Genomic DNA, 18,324 nt, shown 5'->3' with positions numbered 1-18,324 from the left:
AATTACGAGAAACTGGATCGTTAAATTTTAAAATACCTAAGCAAAAACGACGGATTCTAACCGAAGCAAAACTCGATGAAATTGGTGCAGCGTTAGAACGTTCTCCAAACAGACCTCTACGCCGTGTTTCACATGAGATAGACGTGTCAAAATCATCAGCACATACAGCCACTAATTTACTAAAATTAAAACCGTACTCTTATAACACAGGTCAGTGCTCTATTTGCAATATTTATATAAATGTCTGCATATGTCTATAAAAATAAGCGGGCATTACAGGCCGCAAATGTCGGCATCTCCGTCAGCGGCGGCCGGGACAGCTTCTCCCGATCTCTCGGCTGAAGATCGAAATGAACGCACGGTATTTATGCTTATGACATAAAACATCACACGATCGGTAGGACAAGAATATTCCTGAACGGCTGTGGACTTCAGTCGCAAACCGGTATTTGCACAATAATTTCTCCATCACAATATTAAAAAGATTAACAGACTGTATATTTTAAAAACAAAATTCTTCCATGTGCTAATATTTTAAGCTAGGAATCTTCTCTACTTTTGTAACGAGAGAAAGTACTATACGTGTTTAATTCTATAAGACTTCAAAAAGCAGCTAAATTTGCTGTGGCCATTATTGTTAAATGAAAATGAACTTTATCTGCAATAGAACTATGTGGTTATATCAAGATAGATAATTATAAAGTAATTTTTTAAAATTTATTAGTACCTGGTGAACCAATCCATCTGCATGACTTTATGGATGTTCGGCCTTTTCTTTGGAGATGGCGTCATCATAGCCCTGAAGGAAGAGAACTATCATTCAAACACCTCATACAAAAAAAAAAATTATGTTTACAAGTGGCGAAGCGTTGTATGAGGTCAGGAAGTCTGGCCTATCTTAATGTTTTTGTTTATTTTGCGGATTTTAAATAAACGGCGTATATTTAAAAAAAATCTGAAATTCTATATCATATGATAATTACAGCACATTTTCATCCCTGCCATGTACTCGCCTTTCACGTGTGTAATGATAAGGTACCTACATTAATATCTGTGAATAATATATTGTGCATAACAACATTGTGGAAACCAGCAGCCAATGAAGCCAGCGAGTTTTTTCTGTTCGTAAATATAACGCCAACGCCGCTCTCAGCTATTCAACTTCACCAAGTCAATTATGAAGGTGTGGGACATTGAGTACCTTCATTCTTGTAACCCCTGTATCCGAAATCACTAAGATCAGCCTATGCATAAACGTAAGCGTCTGTTAATGTGTTTTGCAAAAGGATGACAGATTGGTGGATCTTGTTCATCCAATGATCTCTAAGGGGTGGAAAAAGTTGCTTTCTTCCAAGGGCATTGCCATTATGCCACATAGCATGCAATACCGCATCAAGATTAGAAAAATAGATGTAACAAATTTTTAGAATATCGTGTGCATTTGTACATTATGTGTGGAGGTGAGGTAATATAGTAGTTGTTCTAGCTATTGAGATTTCTTTCGTGTACAACATTTGTTCTAAAACTACATGAAATCACCCTCCTTCCCTGTGTACAGTCGTGAAAAGAAATACTTCCCTCATAGCGATACTGGCTCTATGGAGGAAGCATCTTTTCCATGACTGTACATGCCTGCGCCTACCCTTAATGTGTACCACACTTTGGAACTCATCGATCGATTGGCTTATGTTTTTAACTCTGCTGACAATCGAGAAGATGAAAAGTGATGTAGTAAGATTGATGAAGGGACACTCACAAAGAACACCTATGTTCAGACCGAATATCGAACTGGGGACCCCGGGCGTCGTAGCGCTCTGTGCTAACCACTACGCCACCGAGGACAACTGTCTCTAACAAGGAGCTGTTAATACTTGATTCATTTACCCTACTTGTTACATAACCGGTTGGATTGAACCAATAATTAAAACAGCCGAATAATTCTGTAGACTGAATTTAGAAAGAATAAAATATCTACCACATATGAACGACACAAACTTTTTTTAAGTTTTCGTAAATTTGAAGCCCGCGTTCTTGAAACTCACTTGCCTATTACGCTCAAAAATAATAAAAGATTATTTCACTGAGGTATCTAGATAGCCTACTACATGATCGTCAGCTTGAAGGCTTGAATTTATGACAGTTATTATAGTCCACATTATAGCCACAGTATTATTTCCTTCCCTCAAAACATCCAATCTGCTTTAGTTGGCTGCTTCAGTATAGCTACCCGATTGGTCCTTCTCCTAATGTAGAGACGCCTTGACACGAGTGAGAAAGACTTAAATCTTACAGACTAAAGCAAGAGGCTACTGAATTTTACTGAAGAATGTTCTAATATGATGTAGGGCATTGAGATTTGGAGCTCCAGCACAATAGAGATGATTGAAATTTTGTCCGCAGTCAAGCGTTAACCGATTTCGCTCACATTTAATGCAAGTCTAACATTCCATACAATTCAATACTCTCTAGAGAAAATCAGCCAAAGATCTATGCGGAAAATTTAATTTTTTACTTGTTTTTTTTTTAATTTAGCGTCGCTTTTCTTCCACTTGTAGCTAATCGCGACCATGAGGATGAGTGGTGATATGCTAAACTTGTTGAAAGGACACACTTGTCCAGGCCGGGATTCGAGGCCTAGACCCCTGGCGCCGTAGTGCGCTGTCTCATAGTCAACGTGTTTTTGCACGAGCAATCAGTCCCCCTCTCAGACTGTGCATTATATTGAGGAAATGTGGCTCAAAAAATGTCCTGATTTAGTTAAATATTGATCGCATTTCAGATGAAGTATCAGTTCAACAGGGAGAGAGATGTTTTAATAAGAGAGAAGGAGAAGGAATGCTTTCCTTCTTTCCCCCTTGTCTTTTAGTTTATTTATTCATTCTTCTTCATGGAGAGAGTAAGTGACTATATTAGCAAGCTCAAGTGCCACACATAATCAAGCTACCACTTTCCACCAGACACACCTTAAACTAAAAATAAATATCAATGAACATACTACCAAAGGGTGATCTTATTCATAGTTGTAGGTTAGCGGGGGCAAAGGCCACTCCCACTCCCCAAATTAGCCGGTTTATGCAAATTCTAAGCTAATGGTTTGTTAACTACCTCGGTCCTGAGACGCAAAGTAATGAGTAGTTTTGACGATATCGCAAATTAATTTATTTATTTAGTTGAAGTGGTATTCTGTCCCTCCCAAGTTACGCCCATGGTCTCGGTGACTTCTATCATTCTCGAATGTGAAGTCTAAAACTTAGTGAATCTGGGCGAGAAAGGAAACGTGCCCTCTCCCTCTCGAGATATGAGTGAAGAAGAGATCGACAACTAAACAAAGAGAAAACAGGAAAGATTTCTCTCTCTCGAATACATAGTTTTTTTAATGTTTTTTTAAAGAATGGATTAAGGGATATTTCTTTCTTAACAGTTAACGGACATGTTTTACAGGTCTGTCTTGGCATTATACTGAAACTGTGAATAATCTGTAGCCACTCCACACACATACAGGTTTGCACAAAACAAATGAATTCAGGAGACTCGATTTCAATTTCAAATCCAGTGTTTGTAAATGGTAAAAAAGGTACAGTGCTCCCCTGTGCTTAGCAACATGCCATGAAGGCATATAGGGTTTTTTTGGGTAACGCCCCACACTTTGTTGATCCGGTAGTGAGTAGGGGGGTGATGTGATCAGTATCACGTCCCTGACCGCCTTTACCCCCCAGGTAACCATGTTATTCGACTCTGGGTGGGCGCCGGGGCCGCTTCCAACGCTAGAGAAGTTCCCGGATTTGAACCGGCCGGGGATCGAACCCAGGACATTTAGCATGGTAGTCTCAGCCACCGCGGCCACTTGTAAATGAGAATGTAATTTTTCGTAATGATGGATATACCTACCTACACTTGCGATACTTTGGAGAAACATTGAATGGGCTGAATTGTATAATTTTGAGCAATAAATAAATACATATATAAGTAGGCGCGGGAATTATTTTTCCCCTTGGCCAGAAAATGTAGGGCTTTACGTTGAAAAGTAGTTTCCCCGGTCGAGACACGTTTCACAGTGGTTCGGATCCCACTTTAAACTGTAGGTCCAGTCCCGATTAGCATATGAGTTAGTATAGTTAGTATCGCCATGGAATAACAGGGCTTTAGGTTTTTCTCTCCCAAGTATCTCATCCATGGCCGAGTAGTCTAACGCGTCATGCTTTGGGCTCCTGCCGGCTACGGGTCGCGCACAGGTTCGACTCCTGGGGGAAGCGTAACAACTTCTGGACCGGTGGCCCCCCACCATAGTGAGGAAATTGGGGAGCTGCGAATGAGGAGCGTAACGCGGTCGTGGAAACCTACAACAACGACTGCGGGTTCGTCGTGCTGGCCACACGTCACCCCGTAACTGGTTGGATGATCTCCCACCTCGGGTGAGCGAGTGAGTAGGATCAGGTGGGAGTCAGTCGGTAGGTAGACCCCGGCCTTCAATGGGCTGTTGCGCCACGGCTTGATATTATGGGGAAGGGAGCAAATATCTATGTCGCTGAATTAGTAAATAAATGAATAAAACTTTAGCTGCACATAAAATGAATTTAAAAGCAAACTCAAGTAAATACCGTTTCAGACTAGAGGAGTACATGAATTCTACAGTGGCTGTTTTTCTCGGTTTTACTCGTATGTGTCTGTTTCGGAGATAACTGCTTTTTGAGTTTCCGATCTTGGAAAATAATCATAAATCTAAATCTGTTGATGTTATTCACTTTTAGTGCCTATTTTGTATTTTCTGTTGAATTTTGACTTATTCATCCTGGTTGTAAACCCTTTCCTCTCTTGCTTTTCCTAATAAGAAACTGGCCACAGATAGCGTAAATAATATAACACTGAAAATAACGTATTTCAGATGTAACAAACTATGACGTATTGTGACAACAGTGTCAGTAAGAATTATTTAAATGTATGATGGTCAAACATTTAGTTTTTATTAAGCGCTGGGATTTTATTTCTCAAATATAGTAATAATAGGCAAATTATTGGCTCATGTAAGCTGGCGTCATTGCATATATATGAAATTCCTCTCTCTGCTCACACTTTTCGTTTAAAAGCGAGCTTATTTTACTAAAGATCTAATGATATATTGATCTCGCAACATTTTAACTAAAAACGAAAATGAAATACTACCATTCTAAAATATAATAACTTACAGAACGGCGTGCATAAAGCAGCTGAAGAGAAAATAATGTTCTTTTTGCCCTAGTTGTTATTCTTGTTATATATGTACATGTGTGTGTGTATGTGTTCATCTTATTATTTTGTTTATACTTTTTCCAGTTGATATCCTGATGTAAAATGGATTGTTCTGTATTCAGGATTTTTCAATTAAATAAATAAATAAATGCTCATGTGCCAAGTTCGGCATAATAAGTTCTATGTAAACTCGCCTGAAGGCTCACAATGAAATATCACGATCCGAGAATGCTAAATGCATATGATGGAATTTCTTGGAACGAAATTTGCAAGATGTACACTTATGCCTAATTTTGAAATATTGCATTTCAGCTTTTACAAATCTTAAAACGATAAAAATATTGAATACCTGCACAAAGTATAATTTTCATTATCTTCATAGCGACGCATTTTTTTAAACTTCTAAATAGCCTGAAAAGTGCCACTTGGAGTGGAGAATTCTGTTAAAGTATACTTAAATTGAACTTTAAGTTTATTTTGAACAAAACAATTATTTCTCACTTACAAGAGCAGTTTCCTGAAGTTGGTAGTGATGGTATGTGGAAACATGCAACTTAATTTTGTCTTTGCTTCTAACATCTCATCAGAGCTCGAACAGTGAGAAAAGGGGGTAACGCCATGATGCAGCTCGTAGAGCGTCGCCCCTGTTGAGTACACATCACCCTTTTCAGGATCTTAGCTGTTCTTCTCTTTCTCTGCTACCTGGAAATAAAGAATTTAAATTAAGCATAGTAAACGTGCAGTGGGATCCATGAGTATTGCCGTGCAAATTGTTCATCACCATGTTCGTGCACTTTATTCGACCCAAAAAGAACTTCCTTCAAGAATTAGAAGAAAACTCAAAACAAGCTGTTGAAAACTTCTGCACCAGCATACGTAAAAACTCCTCGCTTAAAAACACACAAGATATATGAAAAAAATAATGAAAATAGTCATGGACAATTTGCATGGTGATACTCATGGATCCCACTGTACATATGACCATGTACCGTGCGTCCATTTCGATCTGCAGCCGAGAGATCGGGAGAAACGTGGCGGGCGGCGCTGACGGAGATGCCGACATTTGAGGCCTGTAATGCCCGCTTATTTTTGTGGACATCTTGCAAAACGAGCACTAACCTGTGTTATAACACGCAAAAGTTCTTCTGTAATTCTTCCAAGTTCCACCCTTATATACACAAATAAATACGCTTTAGAAATTATATTAAGAGCCACAGATAATACTCTGTAAAACATTTTAATCATAGTTTTGACCAGTAACGTCCTGCTTAAGTTTATATCCTTGAAAAAGTTTTGTGTCGATGGGGATCGTTTGGAGGTTTCGAATGTGCAACACTTTATCAAGATTACGCTGCAGACGAACCGTTAAAAGCTAATGGTGTTCGTGAGCTTCCTTGCAATCCGAAATCTCCTAGCTCAAGTTTTTTGTTCCTTCGCGACTACAGAGCTGTGAATATAGTGGCAGGCAGATGTAAACCAAGAGCGTGTTAATTTCGTACTGTGCGTAAGAGTGTTATTCTTGGTTACTTGTAGTTACTTGTTTGTGTTATTGCAGTGTGTATGTGTGTTGTGTCAGTGAGACGATTGGAATGCCAGCCGCAAGGTTCACGTTAGAACAAAGAATTTTTTATGTATGACACTTACGTGAAAACAGACTCGTGTCGAGACGTGTGTGAACAACTCTTATAACACAGGTTAGTGCTAGTTTTGCAATATTTATATAAATGTCTGCATATGTCCATAAAAATATGCGGGCATTACAGGCCGCAAATGTCGGCACCTCCGTCAGCGCCGCCCGCCACGTTTCTCCCGATCTCTCGGCTGCAGATCGAAATGGACGCACGGTAGTACCTGTGATAAAGAACATCTGACTGCAATTTTGAGGTTCTTGTGCTAGGCTCACCTTACATGATACTACTCCTGTACTAAATAATACTAGAGCAGACTTCAATATTTGTTTTCGTATCAAACAATTTTATCGAAAATATAATTAATTTATAATCGTGAGTAATACTTCTTAATAACAGTAAAATGATACCAGCTGTATTTGTCAGAGCTTCAGGGGTAAAAGGGTAAGATGCCAAAATGCATGGATATTTATTCTGTAATCATATAAACTTCATTAATCAAAAGTCAGGAGCCATAGTACTAATGTGTGCACGCATAGTGGGGTTTCCGGGGAGGTGGATAGGTACGCGAGGCCCCGTTGGGTGACCTGCGAGGTCCCCTGACCTCATTCCAATTTACCTATGGGGTCACCTGAAGGCAATGGTTTACATCCAGATTCGCGACCTTCACCGTCTGCAAGGGAAGATAACGGAATGTGCTGCGCTATTACCGCCTGCCACAATCCTCAGTGTCCTGAAGAACTAGAGCGTCGTCTGAACATGCGCTTTGCTGAAGAGAGTCAACATATTGAGCATTTCAGTGAATAACACTATGGTTCCTGATTTTTGACTCGCCCTGTATAATTATAATATTATATTATTCTTGTAATAATAATATTTACAAGAATACATTATCAAATAGTATCTTCCAAAAATAACTTTTAAAATTACAGAATCATACCCCAGTCAACCCCAATAAACTATTCACCTGTATAAATAATTATATACGCTGGTCTTTAGCTCCAGTATTTAAGTCCACTATGTGTACAGATACGTTTGATTGATTTATTTGGTGTTTTAAGTCCACTTTATGCACAGTAAGGCTAATCGGGACTGGACCTACAGTTTAAAGTGGGATCCGAACCACTATGTGCCTCCACCGAGTATCGAACGCGTTGTTTTGAGAAATCAATACCTGACACCATGACCGTATTTAAAGGGGGTTTAGAGTTCCCCACCCCGAAACTTCTGGCATGTAGAGAATCCAAAATCAACTAGTAAGTTTCAAATACGTATTCAAAGCCTTACAAAAATACAACAAAGATACTATTTGGCGAGAAATCAGCCTTGGGACAAAGGAGTAAGAGTTTTAAACTGTTGGAATTTCTGAAACTTGTGCAACACAGGTTCTATTTTGGCATCGCAGCCAACCCGCGACCCATAAACTTTACTTGACAATCCAAATTTCAGTGTCGTTCTAACTGAAAATTCCCTCGCGATTCCCATTTCAACTTTTGAATTCCCTGTGTTTTTGATATCGCGCTATGACGCCAGGGGTGCCGGGTTCGAATCCCGGATTGGGCATGGGTATTTTTGAGCATCCATATATATATATACATTCCATATATATATGTTTACATGTTTCAGTTGATTGCACACGTTTTATAAGTTTTTCTCTCACTCCCTCCTTTTTAAAAAAAATGTTAAAAATCGTGTCAATGCATCATGCACGAGAAGATTTGTCTGCATAGTGACAAAATGAATAGGTCACTTAACGTTTAATTAGCTTTGATACGTGTGTAAGAGTTCAAGTGTCGTGTACTTTGCGAAGATAAAAATGATAACGCTATGTGGATGGTAGAAGTGAAAAAAAAACTCTTGATTGGATATTTTTCAAGAGAAAACCTAAAAGTGTACACGGGTGACACACCTCAAACGATGATGCCCGTGAAATAAATTGATGGCAAACAAAGTGATATTATCACAAATGTATCAGCCTATCTGTTGGTAGTAAATGGTGACAGTTATTTTTGTGAAAATGATACTGATCTGTTCCATAAAGTAGAAGTCTCAGCAATCAGAAAAAAGAACAGCTTTTGAAGAATCCGTTTGTTCTCTCGTCAACATACCTATGTTTTCCCGTGCAGATTTTCACGAAATCTGAGATTTCAGCTAACGTGGTTAGAGAAGCTCCAGCGCACTGGAAGGGACATTGTGCATACTGTTTTCTCAAGGGAAGGAACGGGGCAAGGGAGGGCATCAGCATTTAGGGGTCCTTGTTTCTAAAGAACACTGCAAATCTCAAAAACATATTTAGAAGATTTTGCAAATCACGCGAATATATCATCCGTTACAACGTTGCTCTTTATCTCTGCAGCATTTTTGAACTGTTTATAACAACGCTCAAAGGAGCAATTAAGATGGAGGTTTAGTATATATATATATATATATATATATGCTTATACTATTCACATTTACAGACAAGTATCTCACCTCCATAATTTCTGGAGCTAAGTACGAGACTGTTCCACAGGCAGTTCTTCTCTTGATGGTATTCCCTGCTACTGTCCTCGATCTTACAGACAACCCAAAGTCAGAGAGTTTGGGGAGGCCTCTGTTTGTCAGCAGTATATTCGACGATTTAATGTCCCTGTGTGCAAATCGATGGTCATGCAGCCATGCAACTGCGCCACACACAGGGCTGCAAAATAAGAATATCTTCATTAACAGCACATTTGTTAATATATCCATTGTTCATTTCGCAAATTATACATAAGTTAGACATCAATCCGATGATACGTCAGGAATTTTCAAAGCGGGTGTGATGTCACGCCTAAAACGAAATAACTGGCTTGCAAGGGTACCTGGTTTGAAATGTACAGAACGAGTCAGAATTTGCACTGATTTTTACGCCGGAGTGTTATTTGGTGTACTGTACTGATATAACATGACTAATATTAAAACTAGGATCAGACACTGAAAATTGGGGATTGTTTGCCGATTTATCAAAGAAGAGTTTGAAATGTCTTCTTCTCCACATTTGTAACAAGTTGGTTTTGTGCGATGGGACAATCGAGCTCGTACAGAACACTGGAAGAGAAAACAGTGGTCTAAGAGGCTCAGTCTTTAAGTTGGTTCCAAGAACGTACCGAGAGAGCCTTTGGTCGACCAAAGGTGAAATATGTGTTACCTCTCCTTCATATCAAGTTTTATTGTTGAACCACTGTGTCAATGCTTAGACTTGTCTGGCGAATATTTCCAGTATCTCTGCAAGACATTTCACACATTTTCCTACGTTAAGGTCAAGGATGGTGTATTTGCACGCCAAGATATGACAGTTAATCAAGGTTGAGCATTTTGAATCTACAATTGGAGATATTGAAAAGACAGGCATGGTTGATTTTCGTTGATGTAGTTTCAAATTTTCTCGGAACACAACAGCAACCAGAAATAAAAAATATGCTTGAAACAATGCTCGCAAACTTTCAAAAATCGGGACGCAACATAAGTCTCAAGTTACATCTGATTGCATTCCCATTTACAACACTTTCCAGTGAATGTTTATGACACAAGTGGGGAACACGGTGAAAGATTTCTCCAGAAGATCAAGATAATGGGACAATGTTATCAAGGCAGTTGGACTGTGAACATGTTAGGAGACTATTATTATATCAATAGAGAGGGAAGTAGATAGATTTACAAACGTAATCTACCACACGATCTTGCAGAATCGAAAGGTTTCGTTACTGAAGTGAACTGCTACTTGTAACATGCCTGACAAGTCAACTGCAATGTTTAAACGATCGCATCTTAGTAATATAATGTCAAACGTAGTAAGGTGTTATATACATTTGTAATGTACTAATAGTAACCTTTAACAATCCAAATCCCATTGAATTGTTAATATATTTGTGTGTGGGTGGTGAGAGGCTGAAATGTGTAAGGTTGCAATAGAGAAAACATCTGCTTGTGCAGTGGAATTTATGAGTATTATCTCGTGCAAACCCTCCATCACCATGTTTGTGAACTTTATTTGACCCGATAAAAGGTTGATGAATTAATAGAAAACTCAAAACAAGCTGTTGACTACTTCTGCTCCAGCACACACAAAAGTCAATCGATTTGAAACACACAGGATGTTAAAGAAAAAATAATGGAAACAGTCATTGACAATTTGTCGAACAATACTAGTGGATTCCACTGTAATCATGAATTTTAGTACGGCGGATATGTGCAAAATCGTGCATTGTAGTGATAAAAGCATGAAACTTAAAATGTAGTTTAATATCCGTCTTAATATCATTCTAAAGATTGGAGGCATTTAAAATATCCTGTTGGTCAGTAATGGCGGACGTTTTCAAAATGGCGGACGATTTATTAGTATATATTTTGACACAAGCGGTGTAAATGAACTTTGATTGGTCCTGTTTGAAGATTTATCTTTGTTATTGGTCAAAGGGTAGGAAAACTTTCCAGTAATGCCTATAAAAGCATTCTAGTGACGAAAAATACCTTGATTGCCTATGTTTAAGATTGTTTATAAGAGCATGTTGCTGTTCAAACCGTTTCAGTTTTGAAGTGTGAAGTGTAATCGTTAAGTATCAGCACTTTAGTTGCTAATTGTTATATTTCACGGATGTGGATATATGGGTTGTATAAATTCCATGAGCAAAAACACAAACAAAGACTCAACTACTTAATGCTACTTAAAAGAGTCTCTTGCAAATCAACAACGGTATTAATCAAATTATTTTAATTTTGAAATTATTGTTTATAACAGTACCTGAAAACATATGAATACAATCAATAAATGCTCTTAGTATCTGCATAGTTGGGTACTCGGAAGGTTTGCAGGGAATCATTATTAGAATAATAGAATTGATATCTTTGTGAAGCTTGAAAGACTAGGAGGTCAAGTTGCATCAAGGAATCGAACACTCAAACGTCCACTTTATGCTACTCGCTCTTAAACTCCATAAAGCTCATCGTACGGAGCTCACAACTGAACTCGAAGGTCGTAAGGATCGGGTCAGCGCTGGAATATCACATACACATTTATCGACATAGCTGCACTTCAAAATGTCCACCCATGCCTCCCTCTCTGGTGGTAGTGTTAGCCATTTCGGCTTTCATTCTAGTCTTTAATAAGCGTGGGTAGTTCTGGAGATTTTTCCAGGGCTCGACCCCATACCTGGCCAGCCTGATAGGCCACTCAAGATGATGTTAGTGCAGAGCATCTCTTGTAGAGGAAGTATGTTCAATTTATCTTCCATTTGAACTCTTCGGGCATCGTTCACGTTACCCTCGAGTCTCCACCGTTCGTACTGAGCTATGATGTAGCGCTCCTTCTTACATGCAAAGTATTATCAGCAGGTGGTGCCATTAGCAAGGACTGAAACATATGTGCCAGTTCATCAAAGGTGTTCTAGACGGAATAAGATACTATTTTCGGGACTAGACAGCATTTTCTCGAGACGAAACGAGATGAGAAAAACGAAAGTCCCATCTTGTGGGCAACGCTAGCTAAAAGTGGTTTGGCACCCACATATGGCATAGAAAGCTGAGATGTTACTGCACTTTTCCTGACCTCTATTAAATAGGTTCGTATTTTTTTCGTGGTATCCAGATACGAAATGTTTGCTAGTTCCTTTGCCACTATCAAACGTTCACATCTAAGTTTCTAAGCAAAACTGATGGTAAGGCCGATCACTACTGTGTCCATTGTTTGGAGTGCACCTTTCTAGAATATGCAGACAACACCATCTAATGTGTGCAGGAATATTAGAATCTGCTGTTCCTGGGAGCACGGTGAAAGTCAATCTTTCATTTAGTTATCCACACGAATGGACTAAACCAAATTTTGGAGAACATTCCTTTGCTAGTCTACACCACTTCAAATTGTCTCTCCTCTTTTACTGTTGTGAGGCTCGTGGTGTGCGATACATGTCAAAACCATGTCTACTAGTCGAACTGACTTAACTGTGATGTTTGTCAGATGCAAACAAAGTTAATTACTGCCGCATCATCTCTATGGGAAGAATATCTACTTGTATTTCAAGGTGGTAAGTACATTTCTTCTAGCAATTCCTCTAGATATGAAAACAAATCAAAATTAGCTCCCAACCTGCATCCATTTACCGACAAAGGAGGCCATTCGTCACTTGGCAAGCAATCTACATAACCGAGATCGTTTCTATCGTGTTTTACGGGGTCGAGCTGTTGCTTTTTGCGCAATTTTGTTCTCACAGGAGGACAACTGAAGAGGAGAAGATTATTTTCTTAAGTAAACTACCGAACGGCACTGTTCTATGTATTATAAACTCTTGGAAGAAATTTCTGCATTTATTCCGTCCGTATTCCTGGATGTCTCTTGTAGACTGAGGAACAGCTGCATCTGCCACTATTCGTGTGTCAGGTTTCTAATTTCTCTGCTAGGCGTCACGTAGGATTTGACATGCTTCACAAAAGATGCTTGTTTGCTGGATTAATCTTCATGGTGCACATTCTTCTCGGTTTCTTCAGTTCAGGTACCTTGATTGCAACGAGGAATTGTTCGACGACCCACGCTATTTCTGGTCCAGTAACCATCCACCTTTACTACGTGTAAGGGGTCGGGGAGCAACGTCGCACATAACGGTAGAGAACGGAAGAAAGCGAGAGGATGGAGGTAAGCAGTACTACTTATTACTGCTGCTAGCTGCAGCTGTGTTGTCATTTTGCTGTAATCTCTTCCCCTCTCAACTAGTTCGTTGGTCGAACCCTCTCAAGTCACTACTTGCGCAGAGGACTAGTTATCGTTCGCTTGCTCCACAGACTCTTGAGACATAGTAGAATTAGTTGCGCTGGGTTCTCAATCCTCCAGTCCACTTAACTAACACACTGTTTTGCTCGTGAGCCTCTCTAGGTTCCTTGCACTGCAAATTTTCTTCATAAAGCAACCACAAACAAAGGAAACCTTCCTGCCAGAAGCCTTCGCACATCTTCCCCTTCATCCCTTCAGCTCGCCCTACGGGGAAACCTGCTCCACTCTGCCCTCCGAAAAAGTTCGCGAGATTTCAACAAGTCAATTTGCACGTATTTTTACTCTCTGACACTTTTATGTTCTGCTCCCGAGAGTGTCGCGCCGCTTTTCTGTAAGCTGCTGTCTGTCTCTTACGACGTACTTGTTCGTTTACCGGACTACCAGGTTTATATGTGGATTAGACTCCTCCTTTCACAGAAAACCAGTAATATGAAAAATATAAATATTAGAAGTCTGTAAAGTGTATGTTGTACACAAAGTGTGTAGTCATTTTCTTGCTGAAAAATAAAAAAATAAAAATATAATGACTTCGATTTCAACATGATTCAAAGCAAATGCGATTATTGCTATTACTATAGAGCTCACAAGGCGTTATATTTTCTGATGTCATCTATTATTCTCATTGTGGTATTATAAAGGCGTTTTTATAGTTATCGTTGACATCAAGACAAGAATCTGCAGGTTTCTTATCGCTGCTTGATTATAACGTTATTATTTTCCTATAGGGGTCTTCCGCTGAAGCAACCTCAATGGAAGTGGCGTAAAAGAACCCATTTATTTATTGTTAAAATTTCAGCTATAAAAATGTAACTGTCGTATGACGCAGGCAAATCATAGGGTACCAAAATTCAATAATCGTACCTGCAATTTAGCAGATAGTTACGTTTACCTGTTATCAAACGTCTTTGATATAATGTAATAATTACTTTTATAGCGTCTCCTGCACTATTTTCCGTGACCACAAGACAAAAGAAGGGACGCACAATAGTATCAAAATGTAGCCCACATGATGTATTGAGGATCCCTATGACGGCTATTTTGAAAATGCTCCCTAACCCCCTCTTATGGGGTATGATCAGAGCCACTAACGTTTGAGAATGATGTTACTCATTTATTGAGCAATGTCCATGCTTTTATCACAAAAATGCAAAATTCAGCAAATATCTGCACGTATTGGCCCGAGTATAAATGGTTCAGTCTTTGTTTGTGTTTTGCCCCTGGAATTTTTTTTTTATTTAGTTTATTTTACTTCGCGTTTTGTGCCTCTTGGCTAATTTGCGAAGATGGGGATGAGTGATGAAATGATGAAATTGATGAATGGACATTCACAAACAACCAAGCCCGACCGGGATTCGAACCCGGGACCTTTGGCGTCGCAGCGCGATGTGCTAACCACTCGGCCACAGGGTCGGGCCTGGAATTTATACAACCCATATATCCACATCCGTGAAATATGATAATTAGTAACTAAAGTGCTGATAATTAACGACTACACTTCAGACTTCAAAACTGAAGCGGTTTGAACAACAACATGTTCTTATAAACACTCTTGAAAAACGCGCGCCCCTTAAACATAGGCAATCAAGGTATTTTTCGTCACTGATAGGCATTTAGAATGCTTTAGTAGGCATTATTGGAAAGTTTTCCTTCCATTTGACCAATAACAAAGATAAATCTTCAAACAGGACCAATCAAAGTTCATTTACATTGCTTGTGTCAAAAGATATACCAATAAATCGTCCGCCATTTTGAAAACGTCCGCCATTACTGACCAACAGGATATTTTAAATGCCTCCAATCTTTAGTATGATATTAAGACGGATGTTAAATAACATTCCAAGTTTCATGCTTTTATCACAAAAATGCACAATTCAGCTAATATCTGCACATATCGGCCGGACTATTTTTGGAAAATCCGTTTTGGAGACCGGGAATTACACTTGAATATTATCATGGTCCTAGAGTGGCCACCCTGAATGCATAACAATATTTTTTTTATGTCATACTCATTCAAACTCCCCCTTTAGTCTGTGAGGATCATCGTATATGCTGAAAATGATATTTCAACAGATACATAGATACACAAGTGGCTTCGCAAGGCGTGAATGCCACATAACACCGAACTGACATGAAAGTGAGCAAGACTACACGGATCACAAGTTTGTACTTCAGACTGTATATTTAACGGTGGATCCAGACATTTTTTTCTTTGTTCATATCTTTGAAAAATCATTATGCACTCGGATGGAGGGAAATAGATATAAAGTATGTTTTAAACACGTTACCAGTTTCGTGCCCAAGGAATAGGATGACCAGACACATACATGTAAAAAAGGGGACAGAGCATGGTAAAAAAGGACAAAGTCATAGAAAAGAGGACACCGCAAGAAACATTACTCATAATTTAATCAATATAAAAAAACTCTACCAAGAGTTTGCTCACATATACTTCTGATGACTTTTTTGAATAATTTCCTCTTACCTTTACGCAACAAAAGCAATCTCCTAATCTATTATTTAACACATGACAGTCATAAGTAAGAATATATATAGCTTGAAGCACAGAATTTTTCTCTTTTTACAATTCTTGGATATTAGAATGTAATATCACCATAAGTGAATGCAAATGTAACAAGTAACTTATCTTTAACTTATCTCCAAAAACCGAATTTAAATTTTAGATAGTTAAATTGGGTCAAAAAATATGATTTTAATACCACGAACATTTATAGCACTCTTTCAACAGCAGGGGAAAGTGACAGCCACCTTACACTTTACCTTATATTCGTTTCTTCGATCCTTTAAAAGCTGGATATTTTCTTGCAAGACCATTGATGAATTTACACTTTCGCTTCATTATTTCATAAAAGTAAATATGACTTAAAAATCAAATTTCTCATCTGTATCGTGTATGTGTGACTCGAAAAGGAACTGGCCGACCTCTGTAGCGGAGTGGTTAGCACACCGCGCCACAACGCCGGCGGTCCCGGAGCTGCTCAAATTACATGTGTTTCACAAGTCTTAGATTGCGAGGAAACGAGTTAGAATAATACATACTAATGACTAGGGGTATGCGAGACAGAACTTTTTTTGGTCGGGATGGGGAATGTTTTTTTAAATCCCGACATTCGGGACGGGTAAAATCCGCAATTCCCCAACCAAGCTGGGAAATTTTCAGGAACGGGATATGATAAAAATTTCCCGATACCGTGGAAATCGCGAATTTTACGTCATTTCCTTTTTTTCCATTTCTGAGAAGTGTCAAGACACTTGCAATGCATTACAAAACATTAAGAATTAACTGCTTTTTAAAATAACCATTTGGAAGTTCTGAACTGCTCGGGATCCCGAAATGTCTGGAAATAATTTCCTGAAGTCTGGATCGAGACGGGAATTTTTTACAAACTTTTCTGGATCCCGCACACCCCTACTAATGACTCAGTCGGGAAAGTGATCACGTTCAGCTCCCAGATGCTAGATGAGCATTGCTCTAATATTTAACGCGCCTCAAGTGATATGAATATCATGATCTGTGGAAGCATTCTCTATGCAGAACGGGCCTCCCCCATGGTGCAGTGGTAGCGTCATTGCCTTTTAATCGAGGGGTCCCGGGTTCGATACCCGGTGGAAGCACAAGTGGTTCGGATCCCACTTTAAACTGTAGGTCCAGTCCCGATTAGCCTTCCTGTGCATAAAGTGGACTTAAAACAGCAACTCAAACTCTATGTGAACATTTGCTACGGTCGATGCTATACTCTTTCTAAAAAAGTAGGACATTTACGGATTTCTAAAAAAATCCACCCGGACGCCGGACACACACCTAAAAAGGAGGACATGTCCGGATAAAAGAGGACGTCTGGTCACCCTACCGAGGAAGGGGGGAGGGGGTTGGTGGAAAATAACGTCAAAGGCAGGAAAGGATGACAAAATGAGGTCTGACGACTAAAAAAAGTGTACATAACCCCTTTCTTTCGAAAATCCTGGGCACGCCACTGCACGTAATCGTTGAATGTTTCATCACGAATAGTTTCTGATCAGCAAAATAGGTTATCTTAGGCACCAGAAAACTTCATCGGTTGTTGCGTTTCTTAATTAAACGATGACGTTATTTGTTATTTACATGTAAAGGAAATAATGGATTAAAACCCTAAAATCCAAGGTCTATTTGTCATCCTTTTTAACAGAAGTGAAACACACTGTAAAATCAAAAATGGTTTGTGTTTTGCGCAGAACATTGCACCAGGACCGTTACCAGTTGTTAGGTCTCTTCACATAATAAAAGAGCCTACAGTGTACAATTTTTGCAAGTTTCCTACTGTACTCACAGCATTAATCGTCGTATTCTGCTCTCAGACATAGCTCCCTCTTCTTGCAGCAGTGAGCCCAAATCCCTTTCACATTTTTGCATGACTATGCACTCCAAGCCGTTCGTAACTGTGTAGTCGAGCAGACTCATTAACGACTGATGGTTACCGTTTTCCATCACATAACGCTCAATTGATGTTTTGTCCAAAACTTGGATTTTAATAGCAACAGAACGAGATGGCGGAGGGTGGAATTTAGTTGCCTGTACAACTACACCAAACCCTCCCTTGCCGATCTCTTCATCCAGGTGGTAGTACCCGTTTGGAGTTACAATGTGGTCCGGCAATTTTATAGTTCCGGGTTTACCGGACATTCTGTCCTAAA

At 39.2% G+C, this 18,324-nt stretch overlaps 2 protein-coding genes across 2 annotated transcripts in view; one reads left to right on the top strand and one right to left on the bottom strand.

Moving 5' to 3' along the window:
• Positions 1 to 18,324, top strand: part of Sytbeta (Synaptotagmin beta) — a 284,485-nt gene that overhangs the window by 101,497 nt on the left and 164,664 nt on the right. The window lies entirely within an intron of this gene.
• On the bottom strand, positions 5,791 to 18,313 carry LOC145985651 (maternal embryonic leucine zipper kinase-like). Its single transcript, XM_083119720.1, has 3 exons — positions 17,961 to 18,313; positions 9,327 to 9,534; positions 5,791 to 5,928 (listed from the first exon to the last, which is right to left on the bottom strand). The coding sequence occupies exons 1-3, from the start codon at positions 18,311 to 18,313 to the stop codon at positions 5,902 to 5,904; spliced, it is 588 nt and encodes a 195-aa protein (XP_082975846.1). The 3' UTR covers positions 5,791 to 5,901.

This window comes from Lepisma saccharinum, chromosome 3, assembly GCF_977018435.1.
Source record: "Lepisma saccharinum chromosome 3, izLepSacc3.1, whole genome shotgun sequence".
Classification (NCBI taxonomy): Eukaryota; Metazoa; Arthropoda; class Insecta; order Zygentoma; family Lepismatidae; genus Lepisma; species Lepisma saccharinum.
Note: the sequence above shows the minus strand (reverse complement) of the source record. Positions and strands in the feature narration are given on the sequence as shown.

What these genes read in the sequence shown, in the direction of transcription:
- LOC145985651 (XM_083119720.1), bottom strand. Translation starts at nt 18,313, where the DNA reads ATGTCCGGTAAACCCGGAACTATAAAATTGCCGGACCACATTGTAACT. An exon ending in AGAATACGACGATTAATGCT is followed by an intron (nt 9,535 to 17,960) that starts GTGAGTACAGTA and finishes CTTATTTTGCAG; the next exon opens with CCCTGTGTGTGGCGCAGTTG. An exon ending in TAGCTCCAGAAATTATGGAG is followed by an intron (nt 5,929 to 9,326) that starts GTGAGATACTTG and finishes CTTTATTTCCAG; the next exon opens with GTAGCAGAGAAAGAGAAGAA.